At 44.8% G+C, this 25361-nt stretch overlaps 1 protein-coding gene across 7 annotated transcripts in view; it reads right to left on the minus strand.

Annotated features, from left to right (window-relative positions):
- The window catches only part of cdc42bpab (CDC42 binding protein kinase alpha (DMPK-like) b), a 69585-nt gene extending 47754 nt beyond the window's left edge, over positions 1-21831 (minus strand). For all 7 annotated transcript variants that reach the window (XM_068576743.1, XM_068576741.1, XM_068576746.1 and 4 more), the window contains exon 1: positions 20518-21831. In XM_068576743.1, coding sequence (XP_068432844.1) covers positions 20518-20695 — 178 coding nt within the window. In that variant the 5' untranslated portion in view covers positions 20696-21831. The remainder of the gene's footprint in view (positions 1-20517) is intronic.
- Positions 21832-25361: the final 3530 nt, after the last annotated feature.

The following is a 25361-nucleotide window of genomic DNA, read 5'->3' on the forward strand; positions in this document are numbered from 1 at the left end:
CACAAAAAAAAATATATCGGCCATCACTCCAACGCCAGGTGGTTTATTGAAGCACACAGCGGCTATTAACCGGTTATTGTGGCCTGTAATTTATAAACATGGAATTCAATTAAGTGTTTTGTAAATAGCGGGCCCATATGTCAGCGAGCAGGGTCAACATACAGTATGAAACACCCCGACTGTAACAAGAACAGCCTGTACTCGCCGAGCTCGCCCAACGTTTACCCAAGGATCAGTGCGTCTGTACTTTTCCTGCTGCGGAGATGGATTCGCAGCCATGTGCCGCATCCCTACTTTCACAACAGAGGAGAAAGAAAAGGAGAAAAATACCATACGGCGTGGTCATACATCTCAACTCGCTGGCAAAGTATACAGGTAGACCTAAACATAGCAACCATTGCTATGACAAGGTGTGGTAGGAAACTGGCAACGCGTGGGGAAGTGACGATCCGAGCTTTAGCAAGACTGGAGCTCTTTGTCTTCAGAGGGAAAGTGAGCCAAGGTTGTAAAATAAAATACAAATAAAAAGACGAGAGATGCATGAACGTACGTAACGCGCTTTGTGTGGGGAGACGACCATCCACAGACACTGTAAGAGTTCATAGACACACACACACACACACAAACACACGTTGGGTAATATAGGCCTTTAGGATGCAGCGAAACTGGAAAAACACGAGTGACGCCAGCTAATCCGCGTAGCCAGACTGGTTTAGCCCCAAAACGCTGAGTGCCTATCGGGCCCATCTCGCTGAGGCGCCCGCGTGAAACCTTGAAACTGCAGGAAAATGTGTTCACTGAGCAGCCGGCCCGCAAAAAGGACACGCAGCTCACAGAGGGCCCTAGAGCCGGGTCCCCTCCATGCTGCGTCTCCAGGGTGTGTTAGTGGGAGGTTTGTCCGTGTGTCATGAGTGCAGTATGACAGCGTTACATACCCACGTGTGTGATTCAGCGCTGGGCGGAACCACAGTGTTTATAGTACTAGTCAGAAACAACATCTTTTTTCCCCCCCAGAGGAACACAAATTTAGTAACTTTTTCCCCGCTGCTGTTCTATGTCATTTTCAGAAGAGTGTAAATAAAAAAAAAAAACTATTTGAAGTATTGCAATACAATGCAAGCATGGCAGGGGACTGCTGTGTTCTTAAGTGCACAACGGCACGCAGGAAAAACAAACAGGCGCCTGACACGTAGTCTGTCTGATACCTCCCTCAGCCCCAGAGCAGATGCACGCTGCAGAGGAAGTCTTATACATTATTCCTCAAAGGGAAGACTGGAAATCTAACTTCAATCTTACGCAACCGAGGAAGCGCGGGGCACGTTCAGAGGTAACCGTTCCCGACATTGCCTGCGTACGTTGGAGAGTAGGTATCAAGCCACATCTACTCAGATTCAGAAGAAAGAAACAAATAATTGTATATAGTTCCTGAAAGAAAATGAAACCATTTTTTAAAACAGTCGTTTTCATTGGAAAGAAACACATATCATAATTGCTGGAGCAAGTTTTGTTTGGCCCAGATCCAGATCCGAGTGCTCTGATAGTGACGCTCACCTAAATGGAATATCAAATATGCATGTGGCACATTGAAAGAACAGTGTCGCCCAACATGTTTTCCATGAGATACTTGATCAAAATACCAAAAGGTCCTGAACCAAAAGTATAAAGTTGATCATGTTTTTTTTTATTGTTATACTTGATATTTTATTTCATTATTTCTACAACAGAAAAATATGTCACTCAAAAGGTAAGAAAAAAATACAAGAAACAAACCATGATGGTAGAGTCTGAGCGCTACACAAAGCTTCTCCAGCACATACAGAGACTCTCACTGGGGTTCAGGTCTGGACTCCATGTGTAAACTTGATGTCTCATGCTCCCTGAACCACTCATTCACAATTTGAGCCCCATGAATCCTGGCATTGTCTTCTTGGAATATGCCCGTGCCATCAGTCAAGGAACAATCCATTGATGGAATAACCTGGTCGTTGCTGAACCTAGACCTGAGCAACTGCAGCAACCCCAAATCATAGCAATGCCCCCACAGGCTTGTACAATAGGCACTAGCAGTTAAATTCAGGTGGCAGCTTTTCTTTTGGCCAGGAAGTGTATTTGGTCCATTTTGTCCATCTAGCTATGCATATGCTCAGTCTCAGGAGGAAGGTCAAAGTTGATCATCTTGAAGCTAGGGTTGGTAATCTTGAGAAACTAGCAAGAGTACGCTAAATCGTAAAACTCATCAACATGAAAAAAAAACACTAAAACAGTCACATGTCACCAATTAAGTCAAGCTAAATATAGCTGGGAAGGTCGGCAGCACTGACGGTCCGTCCCTTCGGGCCTCCTCTAAGAGCTACTTGCCCCAAAATGATCATAAAGAACTTAAATACTGTATATTACGTAAATTGTTAGTACTGACAGCTGTCAAGCTAGCAGTTTGAGAGAGACTCCAGTGACTCGCATTGCGTGCACAGGCACAGATACCAGAGATGAACCAACCCTACCTTGACATTGTTGGAATGAAAGTTCAGATCAGAGACTGAGAAGAGAGAGAGGCGCCTCAGTAAATCGCTGGTGATCAAATAAAGGAATCTACACAATACAGCTCCTGTTAGTCTAGTTGTGAACTATTCTAGTGGTATTTGGTGGTATGATGTTAGTCTGTCTGATAGTACACATGGCTGGCTGCTGATTCCTTTCTTAGAGAGGGGGAAAGAGAAGAAAATATAAATCAAATCCAGCTCGTGGGAACTGGGCAGGGCAGAGAGACAAGAGCGAGAGACAGTGGAGACTTCACATACTTGGACCGAGTCAGCAGCTGAGCCAGTTACAGTAAGTGTCCGACCCTTACAAACCCTCAAACCCCATCCCTGATTCCAGAGCGGGACGGAGGGACATCTGGAAGCCATAACGGGGATTATTTACAACCACAGTGAGGTAACGACACAAAAATGCCGCTCACAAGAGAGAAAGGGGAGACGGGGAAAGGGGGGTGATGGGGAGAGATGGAGATATGACATGAAAGGGGAGGATGGCAGAGAGAGGAAGAGACCCAGGGATGGCCTTCGCTTCCATCGGACTGTGGCGGACCCGCTGGAGGGGGCGAACACCTCAGCAGCAGGCTGGGAGTTTTCCAAGTAGAATCAACTTTTGCTGTTGAAATGCTCCACGTCACAAAAAGGGAGTAAATGATAGGTCTGAAAACCCTTTTTCCTTTTAAGTGTGACAACCGATGAACACAGCGGATGGGAAACATGTGAAGTCACTGCCTCTTGGAATCTGGAATGTAATGGTGCGTGTTGCATTACCTTAGGATTCAGAATGGCTACGTATGGGACAATTCAGTGCCACTGTGTCAAGGAAATACCCAAAAGTCAGGCCCAGTTATATTATAATTAATTATATAATGAGATACCCAGGTATATTTTTTCACTGCGACGGGAAGTGTCTCATCCCTGACACAAAAGGCAACAGGATCTGGGTTTATACTATCTCAAACTGTGCTGATTGCTTAGCTTATCACATGATCAAAAATAATTTATTAACCTATTAAGTTAAAAAAATGTTCCATCATGTGCCGTTTCTTATGAACACACAGCTTTTGGTCTCTTAGAAATAACAGCTGCCTTTTAAAAGTGCTTCCTGGTTGAATAAAGGCCAGATAACGACTGGAATAAACGGCACACCATGGTCATCAAAGGCAATATTAAAAGCTGTGTGATTCTAATAAGTTAGTCCTTTAAAAAAGGGAGGGAAACTCGGTGCCAGCAGCACTTCAAACGCGCGGCCCTTTTAGCAATCCAATTGCAAGTAGCTTAGAAAACATCCAGTAAATTAGCTAAATTACAAACCAGGCCCCTTTATGTCACAGCCAGAGCCTCTTCTGACAGAGTGTGTGTGTGTGTGTGTGTGTGTGTGTGTGTGTGTGTGTGTGTGTGTGTGTGTGTGTGTGTGTGTAACTCCAATAAAAAGCCTTTCTGTCTCTCGCTCTCTCACACCATACGTGCACAGCTGTGCGGTACCCGCAGGCAGGCGGGGGTGCCAAGGGGCACAGACAGCGCCCCGACACAGGTTTTGTCATACAAGATGGATGTCAGCTGGGGGGGTGGGGGATTTTTTGAGTGGGTGAGGGGGGGGAGCATGCCATTAAATCATTGATATGCACTGGAAATTTGCAAAGAGCAAACAGGGAATCACTTACATAGTGCGTAAACATGCCTCGGAGCATTAAATTGCATTTACTGCTAGGCTGCACACCAGCATCACCAGAATTCCCAACGCTGTCTGTCTGCAATAACCCCTTCTACCGCTCAACCACAGCCATCCTCAAGTTCCCCTCATTGCCGTTTTCCTTTCCCCGTCATCCCTACCCATCTCTCTTTCCATCCCTACATCTCTTTTTCCATTGGGCGGCTTTGCCTCAGCCCCTTCCCTCTCTGGGTGTTTCTTGTTCACTCCCCCATCACTGCTTCGGTCCGTCTTTCCTGTCGCAGTTGCACTAATAAGAGGGCAGGAGTGGTCAGAAGGCCTTAAACTAAACAATGTGTGCCTCACAGCATTAAGCACACAAACAGGATGTTCCCAAAATATTAAGAAACCGCAAACACTAAAAAGGAGTCGAGGGAGGCGGGGCTTGACATAACAATAGGTCAGATGTAGTGTGAAACTGCTGCAGTGAGCGGCAACGTGAGAGGAGAGAAAAGCGGTCTTGCAGGGCTGCATCACTTTCTGCTGTCTGCACAGGAAGTGTTCCCAGCACTTCAAAGAATCCTCAGAGCCTTCACACGGACCCGCTCAACCCACACGGCAAGTCCATTTACACAACTTCTGCGTTGACAGTTCATCCCGATACCATCTGCCTCCGCTCTGGAGGTGGCAGACAGAGCCAGGTGCTGCATTGTTCCTCTGCTGGGTATTGATAGTAATACAAAGATAGCTGTGATAAGACCAAGTTACACAGATAATTCTGTTTATACTGGGAGACATTTTATATCTATATATATCTATATATCTATATATCTATATATATATATATATACATACATACACACATATATACATACATACATATACATACACACACACACTCCAAAATAACGTCACTTTCTAATGTTTTTATTGGTAAATCAAAAGCAGGGTGGGTTGAGTAGTGGTAATAGTCATTACATTCAAGAACAATGGGTGTGTATTGTAACAGTTCACTTATTATCAAATCATGCTGGACGTCTCCAGAAACTTCGTCTGAATGATAATTATGTTGTTATTGTAACGGTGCAACGCGAGCACTCCCTACAACTATATTTCACTATAAACCAAGGAACCCTGTCTGTGTGTCTATCACATTCTGAGAACGGCTCATATGGTATCGGCAAATAAAGGTTGATATATTAAACTCAATTCATGGTCGAACCCCAATTTTTTAGAAAATTACATTTGAACACATGGTAATGGTAAAATGTACCTTTGCCCAATAGCTATTTTTACTGATAGGAGCATGAACGCATCATAATGCAACTCAATATAACCTGTGTGTCAGGCCTTAGCGCCACTATTTAGCCTACAAGGCCTGTGTTGGCCGCAATTATTAATACTTTAAGCTGGCATCAGTGCAGATGGATAACCCAACCATGTGGTGTACCAATTCAGTGGCAAAAATGTATTGTTCATCTCACACTTCAAAGTGTCTCTCTGTAAAACAACGTAATGACATACTGTCGTTAACCGAGAGAAGTAACAGGGAGGTTTGCTAATGAAGTGAGGTGACACACTTTAAAATGGTCTTATCCAAAAATGAGCACAAAGTGAACTATTCCTGGACTAAAACAGTCCTGATTGCATTATCTGTACAATGTACCGTTTGTCTGGACACTGACAGCTGTGTGAATCTTCTGCTTGTCCTGCCAGTGGAACACTTGCTGCTCCATCCAAGAAACAGACGACTTTACGGCGGCCTCCGAGTGCCTTTGCAGGCTCGAGAGGAAGAACACTACAGAGAGGTTTACAAGAGCCAGAGCTAGGAATACCAGGGCGCCGTGTGCTGCGAGAATGTTCTGCAACACGGACAAGATTTACCAATACTGAGTGTGTAAACATCCCCGTTTGGCAGAGTGCTCGAACGAGAATGCAGTCGCTCGGTGGCACCTCGTCAACTTCCAGCTGTACGTATGACCTTAAAGATTAGTCAAATGAAAATGTCACCAATCACTTCAGCAAAAGTAGAACTTTACTGCCAGCGGTGCTCCGGCACCGACGTGTCACAACATCCTGACAGATATCACGGAGCCAGTTTCCTACTGCCTTTTCTGGGCTCATCCTTTCTGATGTATTTTCCACTCTGGATGGAAAATGAGGGGGGTTGTTACTAAGCTACGGCCCTCTGCAGCTCCACTGGTACAGCCCGGCACTGACATTGCACCATGTAAGGGTTTGATTCCCATCGGGACCACCCATGCTATAAATGAATGAAAGCATCCACCAGGCATTTGTTAAGACCTTTAAAGCAACAGTGAAGTGGATAACAATAATAAGGAAACTTAAATGGATCTGGCATAGATTAAGAGGGGGGAAAGTGAAGGAGATGAGGAAAGGTAAAAGGAGGAGAGAGAGAGGGGAGAACAAAAGAGAAGGGTAAAAACAAAAGAGGTAGGAAAACAAAAAAAACACGACGGCGACTGAGGAAAGCCGAGGACGGGAAGAGGACAAAAGTAAAGAGATGAAAGAAAAGATCAAGGAGGACTGGAATCAGGGATATTACAGAAAACACTGAACAGTAAATACAACGCCTAGTTGTACGCAAGCAAAGGTGCATATTCACACAGGCTGAGGCGACGCTCTTTCAAGGTGAAAACCTAAATGGGTGCAGAGTTGTTACAAAAACAAATTGTCTGTGAAATTCAATTAGCCCTAAAGTCCCAGTGTGGTACACCCCAATTACCCAGCAATTAGATGTGACCAAACACAAACAGACAGTACGGAAGCAAGTATGGAGATTTATATTTATATATATTTTTATTTATTTATTTATATATATATATATATATATATATATATATATATATATATATATATATATATATATATATATATATATATATATATATATGCACACACACACCATAAGACCATGACATAAGGAATAGTAGTCTTACAGTCTCATTCCTTATGCATCAACGTTGATCCATAGACTGTCTTTACAGCAGGCATCTACATATGTACGTCTACATATGCTACAGTATATAATACATAGTCATTTATTTATGGGTCTACATATGAGAAGATTCATTTCATGGGTAGTGCTGTCGTGTGTATTTGATGTGATGATTGTATCTCTGTCATTAAAATCCTTGAAGTCAGATTGTTGTCCTCGTCTTTCATTAGAAGATAATAGGAAAGAGCAATATGAGTAAATAATGACCACAAGATAGACAAAAGTTTAACAGCTTGTGTTTTTCTAGTAATCTGTTATCCCTTTATTTAGTAATTATTTATTACTCTTTATTATGAATGGGATTAGGATCATTTTATTGAGTCTCTCTTCTTTACTAAAGAGTAAAGAAAGAGACTCAGTGAAACTAGCAACTATTCTTATTTATTTTGTTTGGTTGTTTTTTCTCCCCGTTTCCACTCGCATAAAAAACTGGTATTGGATTGATATGATGCATCTTCTCTTTTTTTAAATTATTCCAGATGACGCAATGTGCACGATAGAGAAGTATAAGTATGGATTAAGCAAGTCAATAAATAAATAGATGATTTAAAAATGTATACAAACCCCAACCAGTCCTCATTCCAAAAAAAGACTACCAGGATACAAATTATAAGCTGCAGGAGGAAGCTGTCAGTGCTGGGACTTGCAACCAAAAGCATCCTGAAAAAATGCATCTGGCAGCAGCTGGGCATGTTAGGACGGGCCTTCCATTTACAGCAGGAGGGAGACACACATGTGACCTCCACACAAAAATAAGAATTATATTTCAAAGCAATGATAGACCGTGATAGACAGCTGATCAGGGCCGGGCGTGGTCCTTCCCCATGTGGTTACCACAGACAAGCTGTCCTTGTTTATACCACAATCCGATAAGAAGGTGCAGTCTTGGACTGATGGTCCTCTTCTACACATGAGAACTGGTAGGAAGAGGGGCAGATCATCCAAAAGGCACAAAATCAAAGTTCAGAAGCCGCACTACGACTGTTCTCCCATTCATAAATAGACGCGGCACTAAATCCCTGCTTTCTGATTCAATTGACTGGCTGACCAATTAAAGGATCCATCCAAGAGTTAACCGGGCGGGGGAAACTCAAGCCTTATCCATTTAGGAGTTATCCCTGAGCTCAGGTCCAACGGTGTAAGCTGCAGGAACAAACCGTGGCGATGCGGGAGCGGGCAGACACCTGCACAGCAGTTAACGCCGCTAATGACGTCACCGATAAGCAGATTGAGTCAGCGTGGGAGGCTGCGGCGGGACTGGCCCGTGTTTTGACGAGGACTCAAGGCGTCTAGGTGATCGCACTAACCCAAACCTCTCAACGGGCCGATAACCACAGGCTGCCCTTACGTTGCTTCCACAGCGCGTGCTGGCACGACCACGCGTACTTAACCTCTACACACAGGACTTCAGCTTTAAGATTAGATCTATTGCGGAAGTACAGGTGTACAGGTGTACAACTGAGCTTCAAATTATAACGTCATCGTGGTGTGTTCATATCGTTGCAAAATTCCGGGAATATTCAAAGTTGGAAACTTTCCACGGGAATTAACGGGAATAAACGGGAATTAACTGGAAATTTTGGGGTAATTTAACTGTATTTATCTTGTCATAAGCAGACATGCATGCAAACATTTATAATACAACTTTTAAAAATGACTTTTTTGACATTCCAAAAGCCGCGAATAGTCGAGGTGATGGTGTACTTTTTGTGTGGACGTATATACATCCGACTCTCACTGCTGTAAAAAAAAAAAAAAAAATCGACTGTATACAAATAAACTTGGTATTAAAATGAACATGGCTTCAGTTTACCAAGAAATCAATATGCTAATGACAAACAGTGTTGGGAAAATGTACTTTCTACATGAACTAGTTCAGTTCATAGTCCATAATTCAAAATTTTGGACTAACTTCACAGCTTCAAAAAATGAACTTGTTCAGTTATTTAAAAAATAGAAGAAAAAAAAAAAATGTGATCCTTGTAGACCAGCCACAAAGGGATCTGTATCTGCCAATATGGATCATCAATGATCAGCAGCCAAAATAAGTGATTGAGTTTTCTCACAGGAATAGATACTACGGTTTGAAATCTGCAGTAACGCTGTAATCTGCTACAAGCACACTTTATTCAGAGTTTTGGACAGAACGCTGTATCAAAACCTAATCAGCTGTAACCCTGGGTTCAGCATTATCAGCTAATGACTCAGTTTGTTAGTGACAGATCATTGGGGCAGCTGGTAAGGAGAGGGATGAGTGTGTGCACATTTATCTGCTTGAGTGTCGGAATTGTTCGATGTAAACTAAATATTATCTGTAGGATTTGCCGTTCTAAAAGAAATAAAGCTATTCTAACCCAAATTCTAACAACCCCCCTTCCTATTGACTGCTATGCAACATGAGCAATCCATAAACAGGAAGGGAGCAAACTAAATGAAGTTACTATGGCACTGATTATTCTTAGTCCAAATGCCTCAGGGAGGAGAAATTGGATTTCAGGGGTGATGAAATTTACTCATCAGCAACGTGTCAAATTGTTGTGTCTGTGTCGTGACCTTCAGCACAGGAAGGAAGCGGTGAGGGGCAGCGCTCTATATATAGGAAGTAAATAACAGCGATGACTCGCTGGAAGACAATTGAGCGACCACAGGATTTCCCCTAGCAGAGACATCCCAGTAGAGAGAAAGAGGAATGTGATACCAGAGTGGGGCGCGGGCTCGTCCAACCACATTCAGTGCTCTGAACTAAGCAGAGGTACTTTCATAACGCCCACAAATAGGTGTTGAGCTCTCCGTTGTGTCACTGACTCACTCTGGTCCCCTTCACAAGTGACACCGCAAAACCACTAAATCAGAATGTAACAGCGCTGAGGAGGAAACACGCTCACGAGTGAATGTGTGAACAGATTGCTGCACAGGGCCTTCATTTCGTCACCTAGAATCCAGCGAGACAGCACAGGGATTCAGACCTTGGGGGCTGGGAGAACGCTGCTGGCGAGTCATTCGTCCATTGAACATCACTCTCACGCGTCTCTGCTGTGGAGACGGGGAGGTCGGAACAGTAAGTACGAGAGGCGCGTGTGTGCAGCAGCGCAGATACATAGACGGGCTTTAAAATAGATCGGGTCACCCTCAAATTCGCCGCCGCATCCACGAGCCAAGGTTACTGCTCCATCGGTGTCAGCTGTTGTGAGCAGCAGCGAGAACAGCACCGAGGAACACAGAGTACAGCAGATAGATGAACCGACTGCACGTGATATCTTCTTCAGCAGCTCCAAGCCAACAGTGCGGCTCCTTATATCTATTTCAGCTATTTCTCCCCATCTCTCTCTCATCTGTCCAGGCTTGACTGATAGAGGTTGGGGGAATGGGAGGATGAAAGTCTTCATATTTTTAATGTTGATGGTAGAATGCATCCTTAGCTAAGCTCCCCGCCCTGTTACATTTCAGTAAGTTTTGTTCTTAGCGTGCATCAATTGCTGCGTCACAACTCTCAAAACGGCAACATGAAATACTAGAATAATCACCTTGCCTCCAGCTGTGTAGCAGTTTACCTCCATGTCTGTTCAAAATGTCATCAATCCATTTTATTCTCGCAGATGTCCAAAAACTTCTAACCACTTTAACGACTTCTACTCAGTTCCACTTTGAGTCAAGGTGAATGTTTAAGCCAAATCTGAAGAGGTTGAGTTGGGGATGGACAGACAACCCAAAAAGAAATGCAAGTATCCACTTCAAACAGTGTTGTTTGATGAGCTTCACTCGTATTTATTCCATATTTACATCAACTGATACCGCGGAAAACTCTGGATACGTGTATCTGATCTAAAAGCTGCATCAATCACAACCGATGACACGAGGGGACGAATTTGATGCTCGCCTGTATGCTGCTGCAGCACCGTGCCAACACTGGAGTGTGCAGTCCTTATTTAGCCGGAACAAATTCAAAAGGGCAAATACCTGTCCTTTATGACAGCATCAGATAGAGGATCAAAGCCTGTGTGTGTGCGCGTGTGCGTGTCAGTAGAGCTTTATTAAGGATTCAGCTCTGCTGTTTGGACCGAGCGCGTTGGCTGATCATCTAAGCGTCTGCATGTTTGCCTCTTTTTGCACACGCAAAATAAAGCATGCAAACATACCCAAAGAGCAAAAAGAGACAAGTACGTATGCCGTTGCACACATGCACCACACACATGCACCGACGCAGCCTTCTCTGTCACTAGGCAAAGCTGGGATAAAGCGGGAGCAAGGGAGGGGGAGCTGCTCGATGGAGGGGGACGACAAACGGAGGAAATAAGACATAAAAAGAGGGGAGGAAGAGAGCGAGAAGATATTGAGACAAGGATAGCCAAGAAACCAACAAGGTGTGTGCAGCATTATCAGTGCACACAAGCAATAAAGACTGAGGAAATGGAGGAGATAGAGCATTGAAGAAAACAATGACAGCAAGAGGAATACCAGGAGCTGACAGACGGGTAGACAGACAGACAGGTAGAATGGGGCGGGTGGCTCTGGTGGACAGACAAAGAGACAGACCTGGCCTCATCTAAACAGCTGCTGCTCTCTCTAACATTGCACCTCTGCTCCAAATTCCACAGGCAGCTCAGCTATGAGGGGCTGGAGCCTGAGTCAGCGCTTCTTACACACACACACACACACACACACACACACACACACACACACACACACACACACACACACACACACACACACACACACACACACACACACACACACACACACACACAGCTGAGTCCTCTGCTCAAAGCAGCAGGGGGATGCGCCGGCTACGGCACGTGCAGAGGGACACAAAGATGCCAGGGCCAAAGGTTGGAGTTGCATCTCCAGATTTCTGCGTCTTAATCATAGGTTTTAAGTTGCAAATGTAAAAAGACGTTAGTTGGGCCACGAGAGTGATGCAGAGGTACGGTAATGATCTTAGTGAAAGAAAGTCGAGGCAGAACAGCACATAGAGGCATAGCTATCAATAAAACAGAGGAGGAAGACTATCAGGTTGAAATGAGCCTCTAAAATCAATGCTCGTCTCATGCTAAAGCTAATGGGGACACAACAGGAGAGAGATAGAAAATAGGAGCAGATTCCCCATGGCAACAGCATCCACCGTACGTCCCAACAACTGAATTAATGACATGGATTAACATAATGTCCATGCTAAAACGCCCAGGAAGCACACGCCTAAAGCAAAAAGGCAGAGATGAATTGGGTGGTGAGTCCTGGTACCACCAGAGCTGGGGTTTGGTGCCAAAGTGCCTCTGTGAGAAACATCCAGTGATAGAAGCGAGCGAGTGGAGGAGGCAAGGAACTGGAGGAGGAGACAAACCAACGGGTCAGCGATCATCACATGCTGCAGTTTGCTCTCATGTTATTTATGAACTAGTGCCGTGACGAGGCTGCGGAGGGTTGTGTTTGAAGAGCAGATAATGGGTTTCGTCCTGGAGGCCGTAGTGTAGCAGGCACACGGCCATGCTGGGGGATTCCAGTGAAAACACTGGGCTGAACTTCCATCAAGTTGAATATTGAAAGTTATTTCTCTCTTTTGAAAAAAAAAAAAACACCTTTAATACTCATCTTCACAAAGATAAGATGCACACAGTTTGAATTGGATCTAAACGGTCCAAATTGCAGCTATGGCCGCTGTCCCATAAAAGTCTTAAGTTCCCATAATCCCTGGATTTAACTGGTTAAGCAAGAAGCTTTCCCTAAACTGGCTATGTTTCTTTCTTCCACATCAAGTGTAATCAAGAGAGTATCACAACACAAACAACATGAAATACACTACTGGTGAACATGTGCGCCACATTGGGGATTAAATAGTGATTATAATATAATTAATAGTTCTCCTGACACACTTACAAAGTATAACCATTCAGAGGCTTTGTGGTATAATAAAAAGAAAGATCAACTGTAGAGAGGTGGATTATGCTGCTTTGTATGGACATTTTCTTTTCTTCTTTAACACAACGTGACTCTTGGTCCTCATCTGAAACCTGTAACTCCAGCTGACAACATCTGACACTCCAGAAACATTTTACAACCACCAGTCCAGCCTATAGGCAAAGAGTTTTTATAGAGACAGTCTGGATGTTTTTAGGTTGAATGAGGTACTTCTGCATAGTGATTACATGGAGTTGGGAGAAGCAGACAGGAGCACCAGCACAGCAGCACAGCAATGTCTCCCACAGCGAGCTGAACCCTTTATCTTTGCTCTCCGCAAAGCCACCAGACTCCTTCGGAAAAAGCACTCCCGTGTGCTAAGAGATAAAATCTCATTCAATGAGAGCAAAGATGGATACAACAGCTTCAGTTCCCCGTCAGAAAGAGCTGTCTGACGGGAAGGTAATGCAGTACAAACATTATAAGTATAACGTCCACTCAAACTGATATTGATTTGTTTACGGTGTGTAAAATGCGTCCACAGCAGAACATCACTTTTATCCCGTCAGTGTTTTAACTGCAGTAGCTGGAGAAACAGAGAGTGGAACCTCATAGTTAGATATTCTCTCTCCTTTACGCTCCGGATTAATCTCCACCAACTCCGACAGAAAGTAGCCGTCTCTTTAGCTTCTAATGTTCACCAGCTAGTCGCTTACTTTGTAAAACAAAGCTGCAGGACGGAAAACTAAATAGTTATTCAAAAGAGGAGTTGAGGGGAGCAGCAGAGTCTGGTGATGATCATTGGTGGTTTCCTCGTTAAGAGCGAGATAGACCTTTAGATCCATAGTTATTCAAATATTATTGATTATAGTCGCTTCAAAGATAGATTTTCAGTGGAGTATTACTTGAAATGTGGGGCTGGGACTATTATGGATTCCATACAGTTTTTATGAATAAAAGAAACAGAACAGTTTTCCACTGTTTCACTTCCATCTTGCTCAGCGAGACCACAAACACTCCCAGTTCAGCGAGTATGGGAAGAGACAAAACTATGCAGAGAAGAGCCTCCGCCAGTTGGCCGTGGGACCATTTGGGCTGAACGGGTGGAGAGGGGGGAGGGCTTTCCCAAATTCACCCATTCACAACATTAAAAAAATCTTGTGAGAAAACAATGTTGCTCTGTCTGTCTGTGGTCCCTGTGTGTGTGTGTGTGTGTGTGTGTGTGTGTGTGTGTGTGTGTGTGTGTGTGTGTGTGTGTGTGTGTGTGTGTCATCGGTGCAGACTGAGCTGGCATACGGAAAGGAAGACTTGCTAATTGCTCCTCTGAGCTGAAGAGTCATTGCAAGGCGAGCAGACCCACAATTTTCCTTCAGTGTGCGGAGAGCAACACACTCGCCAATGATGCAAAGTGCTAGAAGAAGACCTGAGGCCTCCGACAATTTCCCAGAAATTAAACTCAATAGTTGGGGTACAGGCTGTTTTTTAAAAAACATGAATACAGATGACGGTTTACAACATTTTATGTGGATTCCTCATGAAACTGAATTTGTGACACAACACTGCTAATGCAGAAAGTGTTGTGTTTGGAGCTTGAAGCCAACATCGGTCCACCTAGGGAGAGACTCGTTTTGAAAGATAGCTGCAGTAGAAAAAAATAAATAAAGAAGCATAACATTATAATGAGCCGACGCAGCGGGTTCATTTTCATTTGATGGGTTAACACTGGACAGACAGCTGAGCAGAGAGGTCAGATGAACCCCAGCTAACGGCACTGCAGGGGGAGAAGGAGGTGCAGAGAGAGAAGAGAGATGGGAGGATGAGAGGAAGTGAAGGTGATGTAAAGAGGAAAGGGGGAGGAGAAGGAGGAGGAAAGGCCATTTGCAGTCAGATCCCGAGGGTCCTGAGAGGCCGGCTAATGACCCGTGCTGCAGCGGGTCCTGTGGGAGACGAAGAAAGGGAAGCCGACCCCTTCCTCTTTGTGATGACACATCGCAATCACAATTAGCAGCAGGCATTTCTCTCCCTACTAAAGCTCCCAGACAGATTGACTCAGTGTTTTTAAAAAGGTTGTAAAATACCCAGATGCTGAGAAATGCCACGCACAGTTTCACATGCGTTGCACCGGTACAGCTCCAGAGACCCCGCGCTTCACACACAGTGACTTAAGGCTGATTTATACTCTGGTTTTAAGCAGAGACCCAAGCACGCAAGACACGCATGGCCGACCTTGCGTGGTCAAATCGGCCATTTTAACTGAATAGGTTGAGCCCATTTTCACAGATACACAATCCTGATATTGGAGTCAGTACTGGTCCAAGATCAGATATCGGTGTCTGTACCGATGCATCCCTAACCCAACAGAGAAGACTAATCTTAGCCGTACTTGGTACATTATGGATACACCATAAGGAGCAACATTATTAATAACCTCACATGAACGACTGATCGCTCAAAGCTACAGTAACTCATGTCATTAGGTAGCAGACCATTGTAATGCTGGATCCACAGTATTTTATAATGTGACTTTATTCAAAGGCAATATTACTTAATAAATAAAATTTGCCTTTTAAATTTTGGGAAAAGAATGGCTGTAGCTGGTGCATTCACTTCATGTGTAGCACTACTCATGAACCAACATGACCATTGTTGTCATCCTGGTAATCGGCGCTTTACAGGCTTCACACTGTTAACAGAAAGCTGCATAAACGGAGACATGGCATTTAAAAGAAGAGTGAATGTTTACCAGGCAGGGAGGTGCTACTGATTTCCTTAGAGTTCAAAAAGCTCTCCAAGTTTCTGTATCCTTATATGATCTTCTGTTGATGACTGATTTATATTAGGCTTTATCTTTGGGCCAGCTTGTTTGGAAATACCGTGGGTTCATTTAGAGTAAGGAAGAGTGGAGACAAAAACAAAGCGAGGATTTAAACGCGGCGGCGGCTGCTGCTGCTGGAAGCTCTCGTTGGGATACTAAACTCTGGTGAGAAGTAGCGGACACCAGGAGAGGATTTACATGGGCCCCTCTGCTATGTCTGATTGTTTGCGAGTCCACTCTGGACAATGGAAAAGGCTCTGTGTGTGTGTGTGTGTGTGTGTGTGTGTGTGTGTGTGTGTGTGTGTGTGTGTGTGTGTGTGTGTGTGTGTGTGTGTGTGTGTGTGTGTGTGAGAGTGTGTGAAAGGACAGAGCATCTGAGTGATCAAGAGAGCAGCCTGCCTTGCTTGTGAGTTGGTGTGAGAGGGGAAAACCAACCAGCGAGGAAGTAAACAAGCTGGTGACCTTGCACCTTGCCAACAACACCAAACTGTTGGGACAGCGAGCCACAGAGCACACAATGACACAATGCCGTACAGCTGTCCCGCTTCCTCGTATGAGGCCTCGTAAAGGCCTCCAAGCAGAATTTTAAACCATGTGACACACATTCTTATAGGCGTAGTGGGAGCTCATCTGGTCTGTTCAATGACAGGAATAACAGGGAGGGAACTATGAGATAGCCTAGTTAAGCAAAGTCACAATAATAAGTGTGTGTGTGTGTGTGTGTGTGTGTGTGTGTGTGTGTGTGTGTGTGTGTGTGTATGCGGCACGCTGCCAATAAAAGCCTTGCAGGGTGGAGCACACATCAGCTGCAGCTGAACAGCTGGCCTGTGCAGGCTAACGTTGGGTTTAGATTGAGAAAAGGTTGGGCCTCCTCCCCCATGTTTGCCAACTGTGGGCTGGCATGGCCGCCCGGCAATCTGGTTCCCAAAACAGGGAGGCAGCCGGGACAAAACAAAAAGTAGGGAATGATGGGACAAAAAATTGGGACGTCCAAGACAGTTGAATGCAAATCCACAGAAACCCTTTTTTATTTGGGAAACTGCAGGCATCCATGGAGAGCACAAAACACAAATACATTAATATGGACTGTACACTGAGTTTGGTGCTTAAATAAACTCAAACACTGGCATCCCCGTCATGGTGAAACTTTTTTGCAGTATTTAATACAACAGATGCACTGAAATGAATTCAATTCCAAACAACCGACGACATTACAAACAAGGCAGATGTTGACATAAGTTGGCTGGTTTGGTCTTGGTGGACAGAGTAAACTGCTGCGGTGTACATGAGGAGTCAGGATACAGCGGACTTTCCCCCATTCATTTGTCCTGAGGCTGCAGGTCACGTCGGGGTCTCTATTTCAGCTGAAATGAGGTCACCAAACAAGAAAGAAATGCAAACCCAAAACAAATGTTTGTGTTCTTCTCTGGCTCACATACGTTCTCAGGAAGAAAAAAGGGACCGCGGAACCGGCTGTTTCAATAATTTTTTTTAAAAAAAAGGTACACAGGTATGCTTTCTTTTGGTTTCCCGGAGCTGCAGAGTGTCTGACAAAAGGCAGATCACGCACAAGTTGAAGAGGTCTTAGATTTCACAAGGCCCATCTTGAACCATTTGTCTGTGAGTAAGATTAATCTGTGTTTTGAGTATGTGTTGAGGCTATCCGTCTGATCCAATCGGTTCCTTATAGGCCTCAATCAGTTGTGTGCTCTCTCTGGCTCTGGGACCCTGGGCCGGCCACAATTGGCACGGATAATAATCATTTAAGATCATTTCGCCTACTGAAACAATGAATACATAATCATGGCCCAATGCTAGCTCATAAAACTGTCAATTCATCGTACAATAAGTCGATGGCATGAAAATGCTCGAGGTCAGGATAAGTCGTTCACATAATCATGATAACGGTCCTGATTTCACTCGGATGAATAACAATTTTTCAGGATCGTCGGCTATTACTGCTCTATGGCTTACTATGCGTTTTTGACAAAAGGATGAAGCACGTACACGCCTTATCCCAAAATGCCTCACTGTGACTTTGCACCACGATGTGCATCACAAAGAGCGACAGCAGAAATGAACATGGTATTCATGTTCTGACCTAAATCTCTGCAAGAAAGGACTTTTACACACTCAGATGTCTGTTTGGTTTAGTTTACGTAGAACAGATCATCCGCCTTGAGTTCATCCCTCTTGCCGACACCCTCTACATTGAATTTGGACAAACACTGTTGAAAGTTAAAGACGGCCGACACCAATGGTGACGCTTCCAAAACACTAGATCACCGACACCAACAGCGGAGACATCCGAGGATCTTGTTACGTCTCGCTGGGTACCCTCCACCAGGAGCCACAACGCGTGTCCGATAGCCATCTTTCATTTTGCTACAGAGAGGAATATGTGTAGTCGCAGTAAACGTAGGCGAGTGAAGCATCATGGTCCATCTGTTCGGGCAGGGTTTCACTCGGTTGTTAGCAGCGGAGGTCGGCTGCAGTTCCTGTTTCGATGACTGTGTGTGCTAATGTCAGAAGTGGGTACAGTTTTATAAAGTAAAAATAACAGAACATGGCAGAGACCATGTATTTAATGGCTGACTACTATTTGGACCAATATCTCTCATGTTTGCGGTGAGAAATATTCTAATGAGGTAAAAGACTTTTAAAAGAAGACAACAAGGCCTTTCTAGCAGGGCCACCTGATTAAGACATTCAAATCATTTTTTTTATGTACTTTAAGCTTCATTGACCTCTGGGGAACCAACGCTGCAACTTAATTAAATTAATTGATATTAATTGTAGAAGCTGGAGAATTCTCATTCAAATCCCTCTGGAGCGGAACAGCACAACAAGCAGCAACACGGGACCGCGACAGCTCGGTGTGCCGCGTCTGGCTGAGCCCAGCCGGAGAGCATCAAGTGTCAACACGGGGAAATGTCCGGGTGAAGTCACCGCCTGGCACCCCCAAAAGCCCACAGCACCTCTTAAAGGCCAGAGCACACCGGCACTGCTGCAAGGCCAGCTCGATGCAACAGATCGGCTGTGTATGTGTATGTGTGTGTGTGTGTGTGTGTGTGTGTGTGTGTGTGTGTGTGTGTGTGTGTGTGTGTGTGTGTGTGTGTGTAGGGCGGAGGAGGGGACCGGGGGTGGGGGGGGGGGCGGACGGACAGGATGCTCGAAAGGAAACAACACACGATGTGTAATGACTAAACATAGTTAGATAAAATGACTTTTGGACAGGCAGGAAAGTACCTCTTAAGATACACAAAAATAATAATAATCACCAAATCCTAGCCACTTCCAGTGATTTACTAGCCAGCGTAGCTCCATTTTTAGCATAAAATAGGTTGGCCAGATGGTGGCTGGTGGTAAACCAACTAAGCAACCGCAGCCAAACTTAACCACCATTTGACTGATTTAACTGCCAGCCTGTTTGTCTGCCGCTGCCTCTCTACAGAAGGACAAACTGCTTCCTGTTCAACATTGCAGTTTCAGAAGAAGCTAAAAAGATGCCCGCAAATGGGCCAAACTGCACCTTCTTTCCATAATAATTAGTTGCCCGCTGTATCATAAATGTGCTTCGATCCATGGGCTGATGATTTGCTCTTGCACGGCCTCAGACCGCTGCAGCACGACTTTCAGGGCTTTAAAGACATGCAGGCCAGCCAGGCGTGCTCCAGCAGCTAGCTGGGCCTCTGCGCCAGATAAAAAAAAAAGGTGAGTTGTTCACATTCCTGCTTCATGCACAAACCAAACCCCCGATGTCACACACGCGCAGTCCTTTTGCACAAATGATTAAGGTGTGTGTGTGTCTCCTGCATGTTGTGTTCTCTGACTTTGCTTTAAGAGTGAGAGTGGGAAATAGTTCAAAAACTAATCAAAACATTCAGGGAATGTGATCTCTACGCTATAAACAACAGATTGATCTGTACACGATTACGACAAACTGTCTGCTAAGAGACGGCTTGGTTGGTTTATCAACAAACTTTCACACACACGCCCATAATAAAAGGAAACCAATCTGACATGCCAAGTGACTGCGAAATTAAAAAGCGGACCAAAGCAGGTCCAGTGCAATGACAGAGAGGAGTCTTGTTGACGTGAGCGTGTGTTTTCACTAGAATAAATGGTAGCCTGGAGGATAAGGACATCTTTATGAGCTCTTTCCTGGACTGGTATCAAAACTCTGAGTGGGCCTGTTTAAGATCCTCCTCGTTACAGTTAATGTCCTTCTGTGTGTTTGGTGACTTCTTCGTGTCTTCTGCCTGGCACCACCTTTGTCTTCTGGGTTTTGTCTACTGTTCAATGTGTGTTTCGTGCAACTTCAACATGCGTGTGTGCGTGTGTGTAAGATGCATTTGCACAAGACTAAAGTGGCCTTGTTGTTTAGTTTTAGGGAGGGTTTGAGTGAGGAGAGCAGGCCAACTGAGCCCCACTACTACTATAAAAGGAATGTGATGGGGAAGGGAGGGCCACTGCACCACCACACCAACATCAGCCTATCATCTTACCAAAAGAAAAAATGAAGAAAAAATAAAATAAATAAAAAAGGACAGCGGCTGAGCGCACGGGCCTATCGAGAGGAAATAGAAGAAATAGTCTTGCTCACCCCATTCCAAAAACTCCAGGATGTTCTTCTCCCTCCTAATCGGGGAGTTGTTGCACTCGTCGTAGAGACAGACCAGAATGTCCAGCAGCGTCTCCACGCTCACACACTGGCCGTTGGACTGTGCTGGCCCGTCCAGGATCAGCTTCTCCAGCTTCTTCAAACGCACCTCTCCCGACATGGTTATTCCGGCTTGTTGATTCCTGAAGTAATGATGATGATGGTGTTGGTGGTGGTGGTGGGAATGGGGGGACGAACGAGCACCTCCTCGGCCTGGTAGTTAGCACACAGGGGCCTGTTCAAGAAGTTCTCTCACCTTGAATGTCTCGACAATTATAAAACTTTCAGTCCGGGGACAAGCCGGGGGCTAATTCCGCGTGAACATCGGCCAATTCATGATCCCCCTCCTCTGGAAGAGCCAGTAACTAAAGACGCGTAGCACTTCCCCCGTTGTGTAATACGTATCCCCGCGGGGCACATACGAAAAGAAGTAGTCACAATTACAGACCCTGGCTGCCCCGGGCCGGTGGATTTTTGATGAAATCCCAACGGAGGCTCACAGCGTCTTGTGGTCTTCTCTGCGCGAGAAAACGGAGAACAAATCGAGACGACTCGGTTCAACAGATCCCCCCGAGTTGTTGTGGCAGATATTTGGGATTCTCCATTCTTGCAGTAACCCCCCCAAAAAATGCAGGGCAGATCTGCAATGCTACAAAGCCCCAGCGCCCCTCCTCTGCTCCAGGAATGGAAGGGCGACACAGGCTTAGTTAGCAGCCTGCTAGGTTAGCTCTCCAGCTAGCCAGCGAGCTAACGCTATCGTTACTTTCCCCCGTTCATAAATGCCATCGTTGCCCCTTTTCCCCCCGCGAGCTGACCCACACGATGCAGTGTTAGCGCCGTTTAACACAATTTGTCCACTTTCGGCAGTATTGGTTATTTTCCATCCAACTGGAAAATATTCCCTTGTTTTCACAACTCAGCGCAGGCAGATATGTTTTTTAAATCTCATTCTTCGTCCACAAAACCAAATGTCTCTTTTAGTTTCTTCACAGTTCAAAAAACGACGGTTCGCTCAAGAGTTCCAACGGCCCAACCGTAACTTAACAGTCAGAAAATGCGGGTCCTTTTTTTCTGAAGGTTACAGCGGAGCTCGTTTCGCGTCAAGAGCAAAGCTGTAGTCTCGTCCTGCTTATTCCGAATACGGGACACAGCCTAAATTCCCCCCGTCCTTCCCTTTGCGGTGCCTGCCTCCCCCGCCGGTCGGTCGCTTCGCTTCTTGCCGTCTTCGCACAGTCAAGCTACCAGCAGCCTGAAGCCAGAGACTCTCGACGGGGAAGACAGCCGAGTAAACAGCTCTCTCCGTTACGTCGCACTGGATTATGGGAAGAGGGGCTCGGTCGTAAACTATGAATGGGTTACAAATGGACGCTTAGCTCGCGACGCTTTATACATGTGAGCATTAAAAACCAGTCTTACAAACCCTTAAAAAGACTTAACCTCTAGTCTTGGTCGACGTAGAATGTCTAAACTGTAACGCCAAACGCCTCAAGACCGTCGCGCGTCTCGTTTTCCGAAGAATTTCGTAAATGTCCAACTTTCACGCATGCGTAAAGCGCTAAATCCCGAAGCGGCCATCTTTGATCTGCCATTCCTCGAACGCCTTCTTTTCCTTTAGAGCTGGCATCATATCTCCGGCGTTATAGCATCTCTGGTCGCTACTGCAGGCAAAATCCCAGATCATCATCATGGCGCCCGTCACAGCATCTGCTGTGCGGAAGGGGTGTCGGGGTGGTGGTGGTGGGGGCTGTCAATGTTGTGAATGGAAACTGCGGGCTGTCTGTCAGTCTGCTGGTGACGTGGTGCGGAGAGGACACATCCTCTGCAGGACTCGGCCACCAGCGGCTGCTGTCCCTTTAATTATACCCATGCAATGTTGTGGTCTGCCTCATCAATGTAACCTGTGGGGGGACCCACCAACAACCTTCAGACAATACATAGTCATACTGTGTGTGTGTGTGTGTGTGTGTGTGTGTGTGTGTGTGTGTGTGTGTGTGTGTGTGTGTGTGTGTGTGTGTGTGTGTGTGTGTGTATTTACATAGCTCTGCATACATGCACTTCTCAGACCAACAACTGGTAACTTGGACAATCATGTGTGGTCTCACTATGACATATGATGGTGGCTTGTTCCCAATTTCGAAAAAAATGACACAATTATGATTGCATCTCTCATACTTCTGACTGCCCCTCCCATCCCTCAAGGTGTGTCTATAGTCCAGCTGATCTCCTGCCCCTTGGACTGTTCTCACTGTCGAGAGAAGCTTAACACTTTCTTTACATAAACAAGCTTGTGTGGCTTGGACTTGTATTTTTTGATGACTGACTGATGGATGTGTGTTCCTGCAGGCTGCCCCACTATTCATATGCACAGATCTATAAATGATAATAAATGACACAGATCAATGAAGTCAGTAAATCACACAGACATTGATCAATTTATCAAACCATCTGCACAATGGTTGCATATTTGCACTTTTTTGTCTGTTCTAATTAGCCTGTTAGGAGGCCACATGCTCACATTACCATTAACAGTAATGGCATCATATGAATCATTCATAAAGTACTGAGTAAGCAGTGACATTACAGTATCAGCCCTCGTGTGTTGCTTTGAACTATCACGTCCCATCCTTTAGAGGCGAGGTACTTATCGCCGCTCAAAGTACATCTATTAATGGTTAACGGCCTGCAGCTGAATGGTCGGGGGTGTAGAGAGACGGGCGTAGTGTCTGTGGGCCACACAGCAGCAAACGTGTCAACATAACATCAAACACTTCTTTATCTCGGAAACGGATTGAATGAAATTGTACTGCCAGCCAGGCAGACAAAAAGTTGAGTGTCCAAAGTAAAAGATGTTGGACCAAGTGTAATTTGAGGCCACAGCTGCTGGCGTGACTGTTTATCAGGAGCCGCTAAGCGACAGTTTTCTATATTTTACAATGTGAAACCTCTCTGAGGTGAGTGATTGTTAGAAAAATGTGAAAAACTTGATTTCTTCGACTAAATGTGTGTGTGTGAGTGTGTGTGTGTGTGTGTGTGTGTGTGTGACACTGCAGATCCATGGTCCTGTGTAAAGGTAATCATCCACTCTAAAATAAAATTCACATCATTTACATGTTTTTATTTAGTGCTGTAGGAATAAGTTTGGTTTTTCATTATCATCACATTTATCTTTAAGTTTCCTTTTTGACCTACAACTATAACGATTCATTTGACATTAATTGGATATATAATTAATTATAACATGTGACGTTGACTTCACTGAGGTGATAATAAACTATTTTGAAAGCAAACATTTTGAAAGATATTCCAATTATAATATAAATATACATGTTATTTGTTATGTCACAGAGGACTTTAAATAAAGGGAAACATTTACCAATACCAAAAAATGTAAATACTAATACTAAAAACAATTTAAATATAAAATATAAACCATAACTGGAGTTCAAATTCAAAACAGAACTTAAAAGTGCAGTAGAGGATTTATGTGAACAAATTACGTCATCGATTGACGTATTGAGTGTAGTTTCCGTCTTGGGAAGAATCTACTTTTGGAAATCGTTTCTTCGCTGCCCCACGTGACACCAGCAGCGTGTTCATGGTCTGCTCCTTCACCACGGCGCCCTCTGCTGGCCACACGGCCGCCCTGCAGCGTTACAGTGGGGAGGATGGATACTGCAGCTCTCTGGTACTCCCCACGCGCGTGTGTGCGTGCTCGTGTGCATGTGTGTGCGCGTGTGTTTTATTGCGTTTAGATATTAATCAATCCCTACGTCTTTCAGCCTATATATATATATATATATATATATATATATATATATATATATATATATATATATATATATATATATATATATATATATATATATATATATATATATATTAGTTTATTTTGTGAGTTTGTGCAGAACATGTAGACATATAACTGATCCTCCAGCCTGAACATCGAGACGTGTCCTTCTTGTATTTCTTTCATTTCAGTTGGATCTGCTTCTTTGTCACTCTGCATAAACACTAAAAGTCTCGCCTATGTCGATTAATTAAAAGTCAATGAAAATATGTATTGTTAGTCCTATCTAATCACGTCTGATCCTATTTGGTTAAGTCTGCGGCGGGATTAAACCCTCGTCTCCGCGCTGATTGACCGCCATCAGCAGCGTGAAATGCAATTAGACTGCCTGCACTCTGTCTAGTGGAGCCATTGTGCCATGCGTGCATTGTCCCTGCACAGGTCTCGCGCTCTCCCCTCTCTCAGACTGCTCGATGATTATTGGCTGCCGGCCCGACGGATCGATCCAGACTCTGGTGCGTCTGCAGCGGCGCTGGAACTGAAAGGGGGTCTTGGTCTTGTGCGGGCCATTAAGGCGCAAACGGTGCGGGGGTTCATGTCCCCAAATATTTGATATTGAGCTCAAGCAGGCAATGGCAGATCAGGAAGTCGGTGACAAAGCCGCCATGTGCATAATGAGGAATTTGCGCTGACCACCAACACAAGTTCAATATTGACTCTGCGGCGCAGCCCCGCCTTGTTGCCAGGGAGACGCCGCACGGGATGCTGCGGTCTCATGCACAAACACGCCGCAGCAGCGGCTCCTGTAATATCTGTCCCATGCAGCCCGCAGCAGGCTGCAGCAAAGGGGATGTCGTGTTTCACAAATGGGAGGGAATGGCCTATAAATTGGAGCTCTTTTGAATGCAAATGAATGGATGTTAATTAACACCTGAGTTGTTGATTGTGGGAGCTTGTTGGCCTTTGATTGAAAAGAAATGGCACCTGGGAGCATCAGATG

Source organism: Clinocottus analis, unplaced genomic scaffold, assembly GCF_023055335.1.
Source record: "Clinocottus analis isolate CAN_PGR_092001 unplaced genomic scaffold, fCliAna1.0.p SCAF_15, whole genome shotgun sequence".
NCBI classification, from domain to species: domain Eukaryota; kingdom Metazoa; phylum Chordata; class Actinopteri; order Perciformes; family Cottidae; genus Clinocottus; species Clinocottus analis.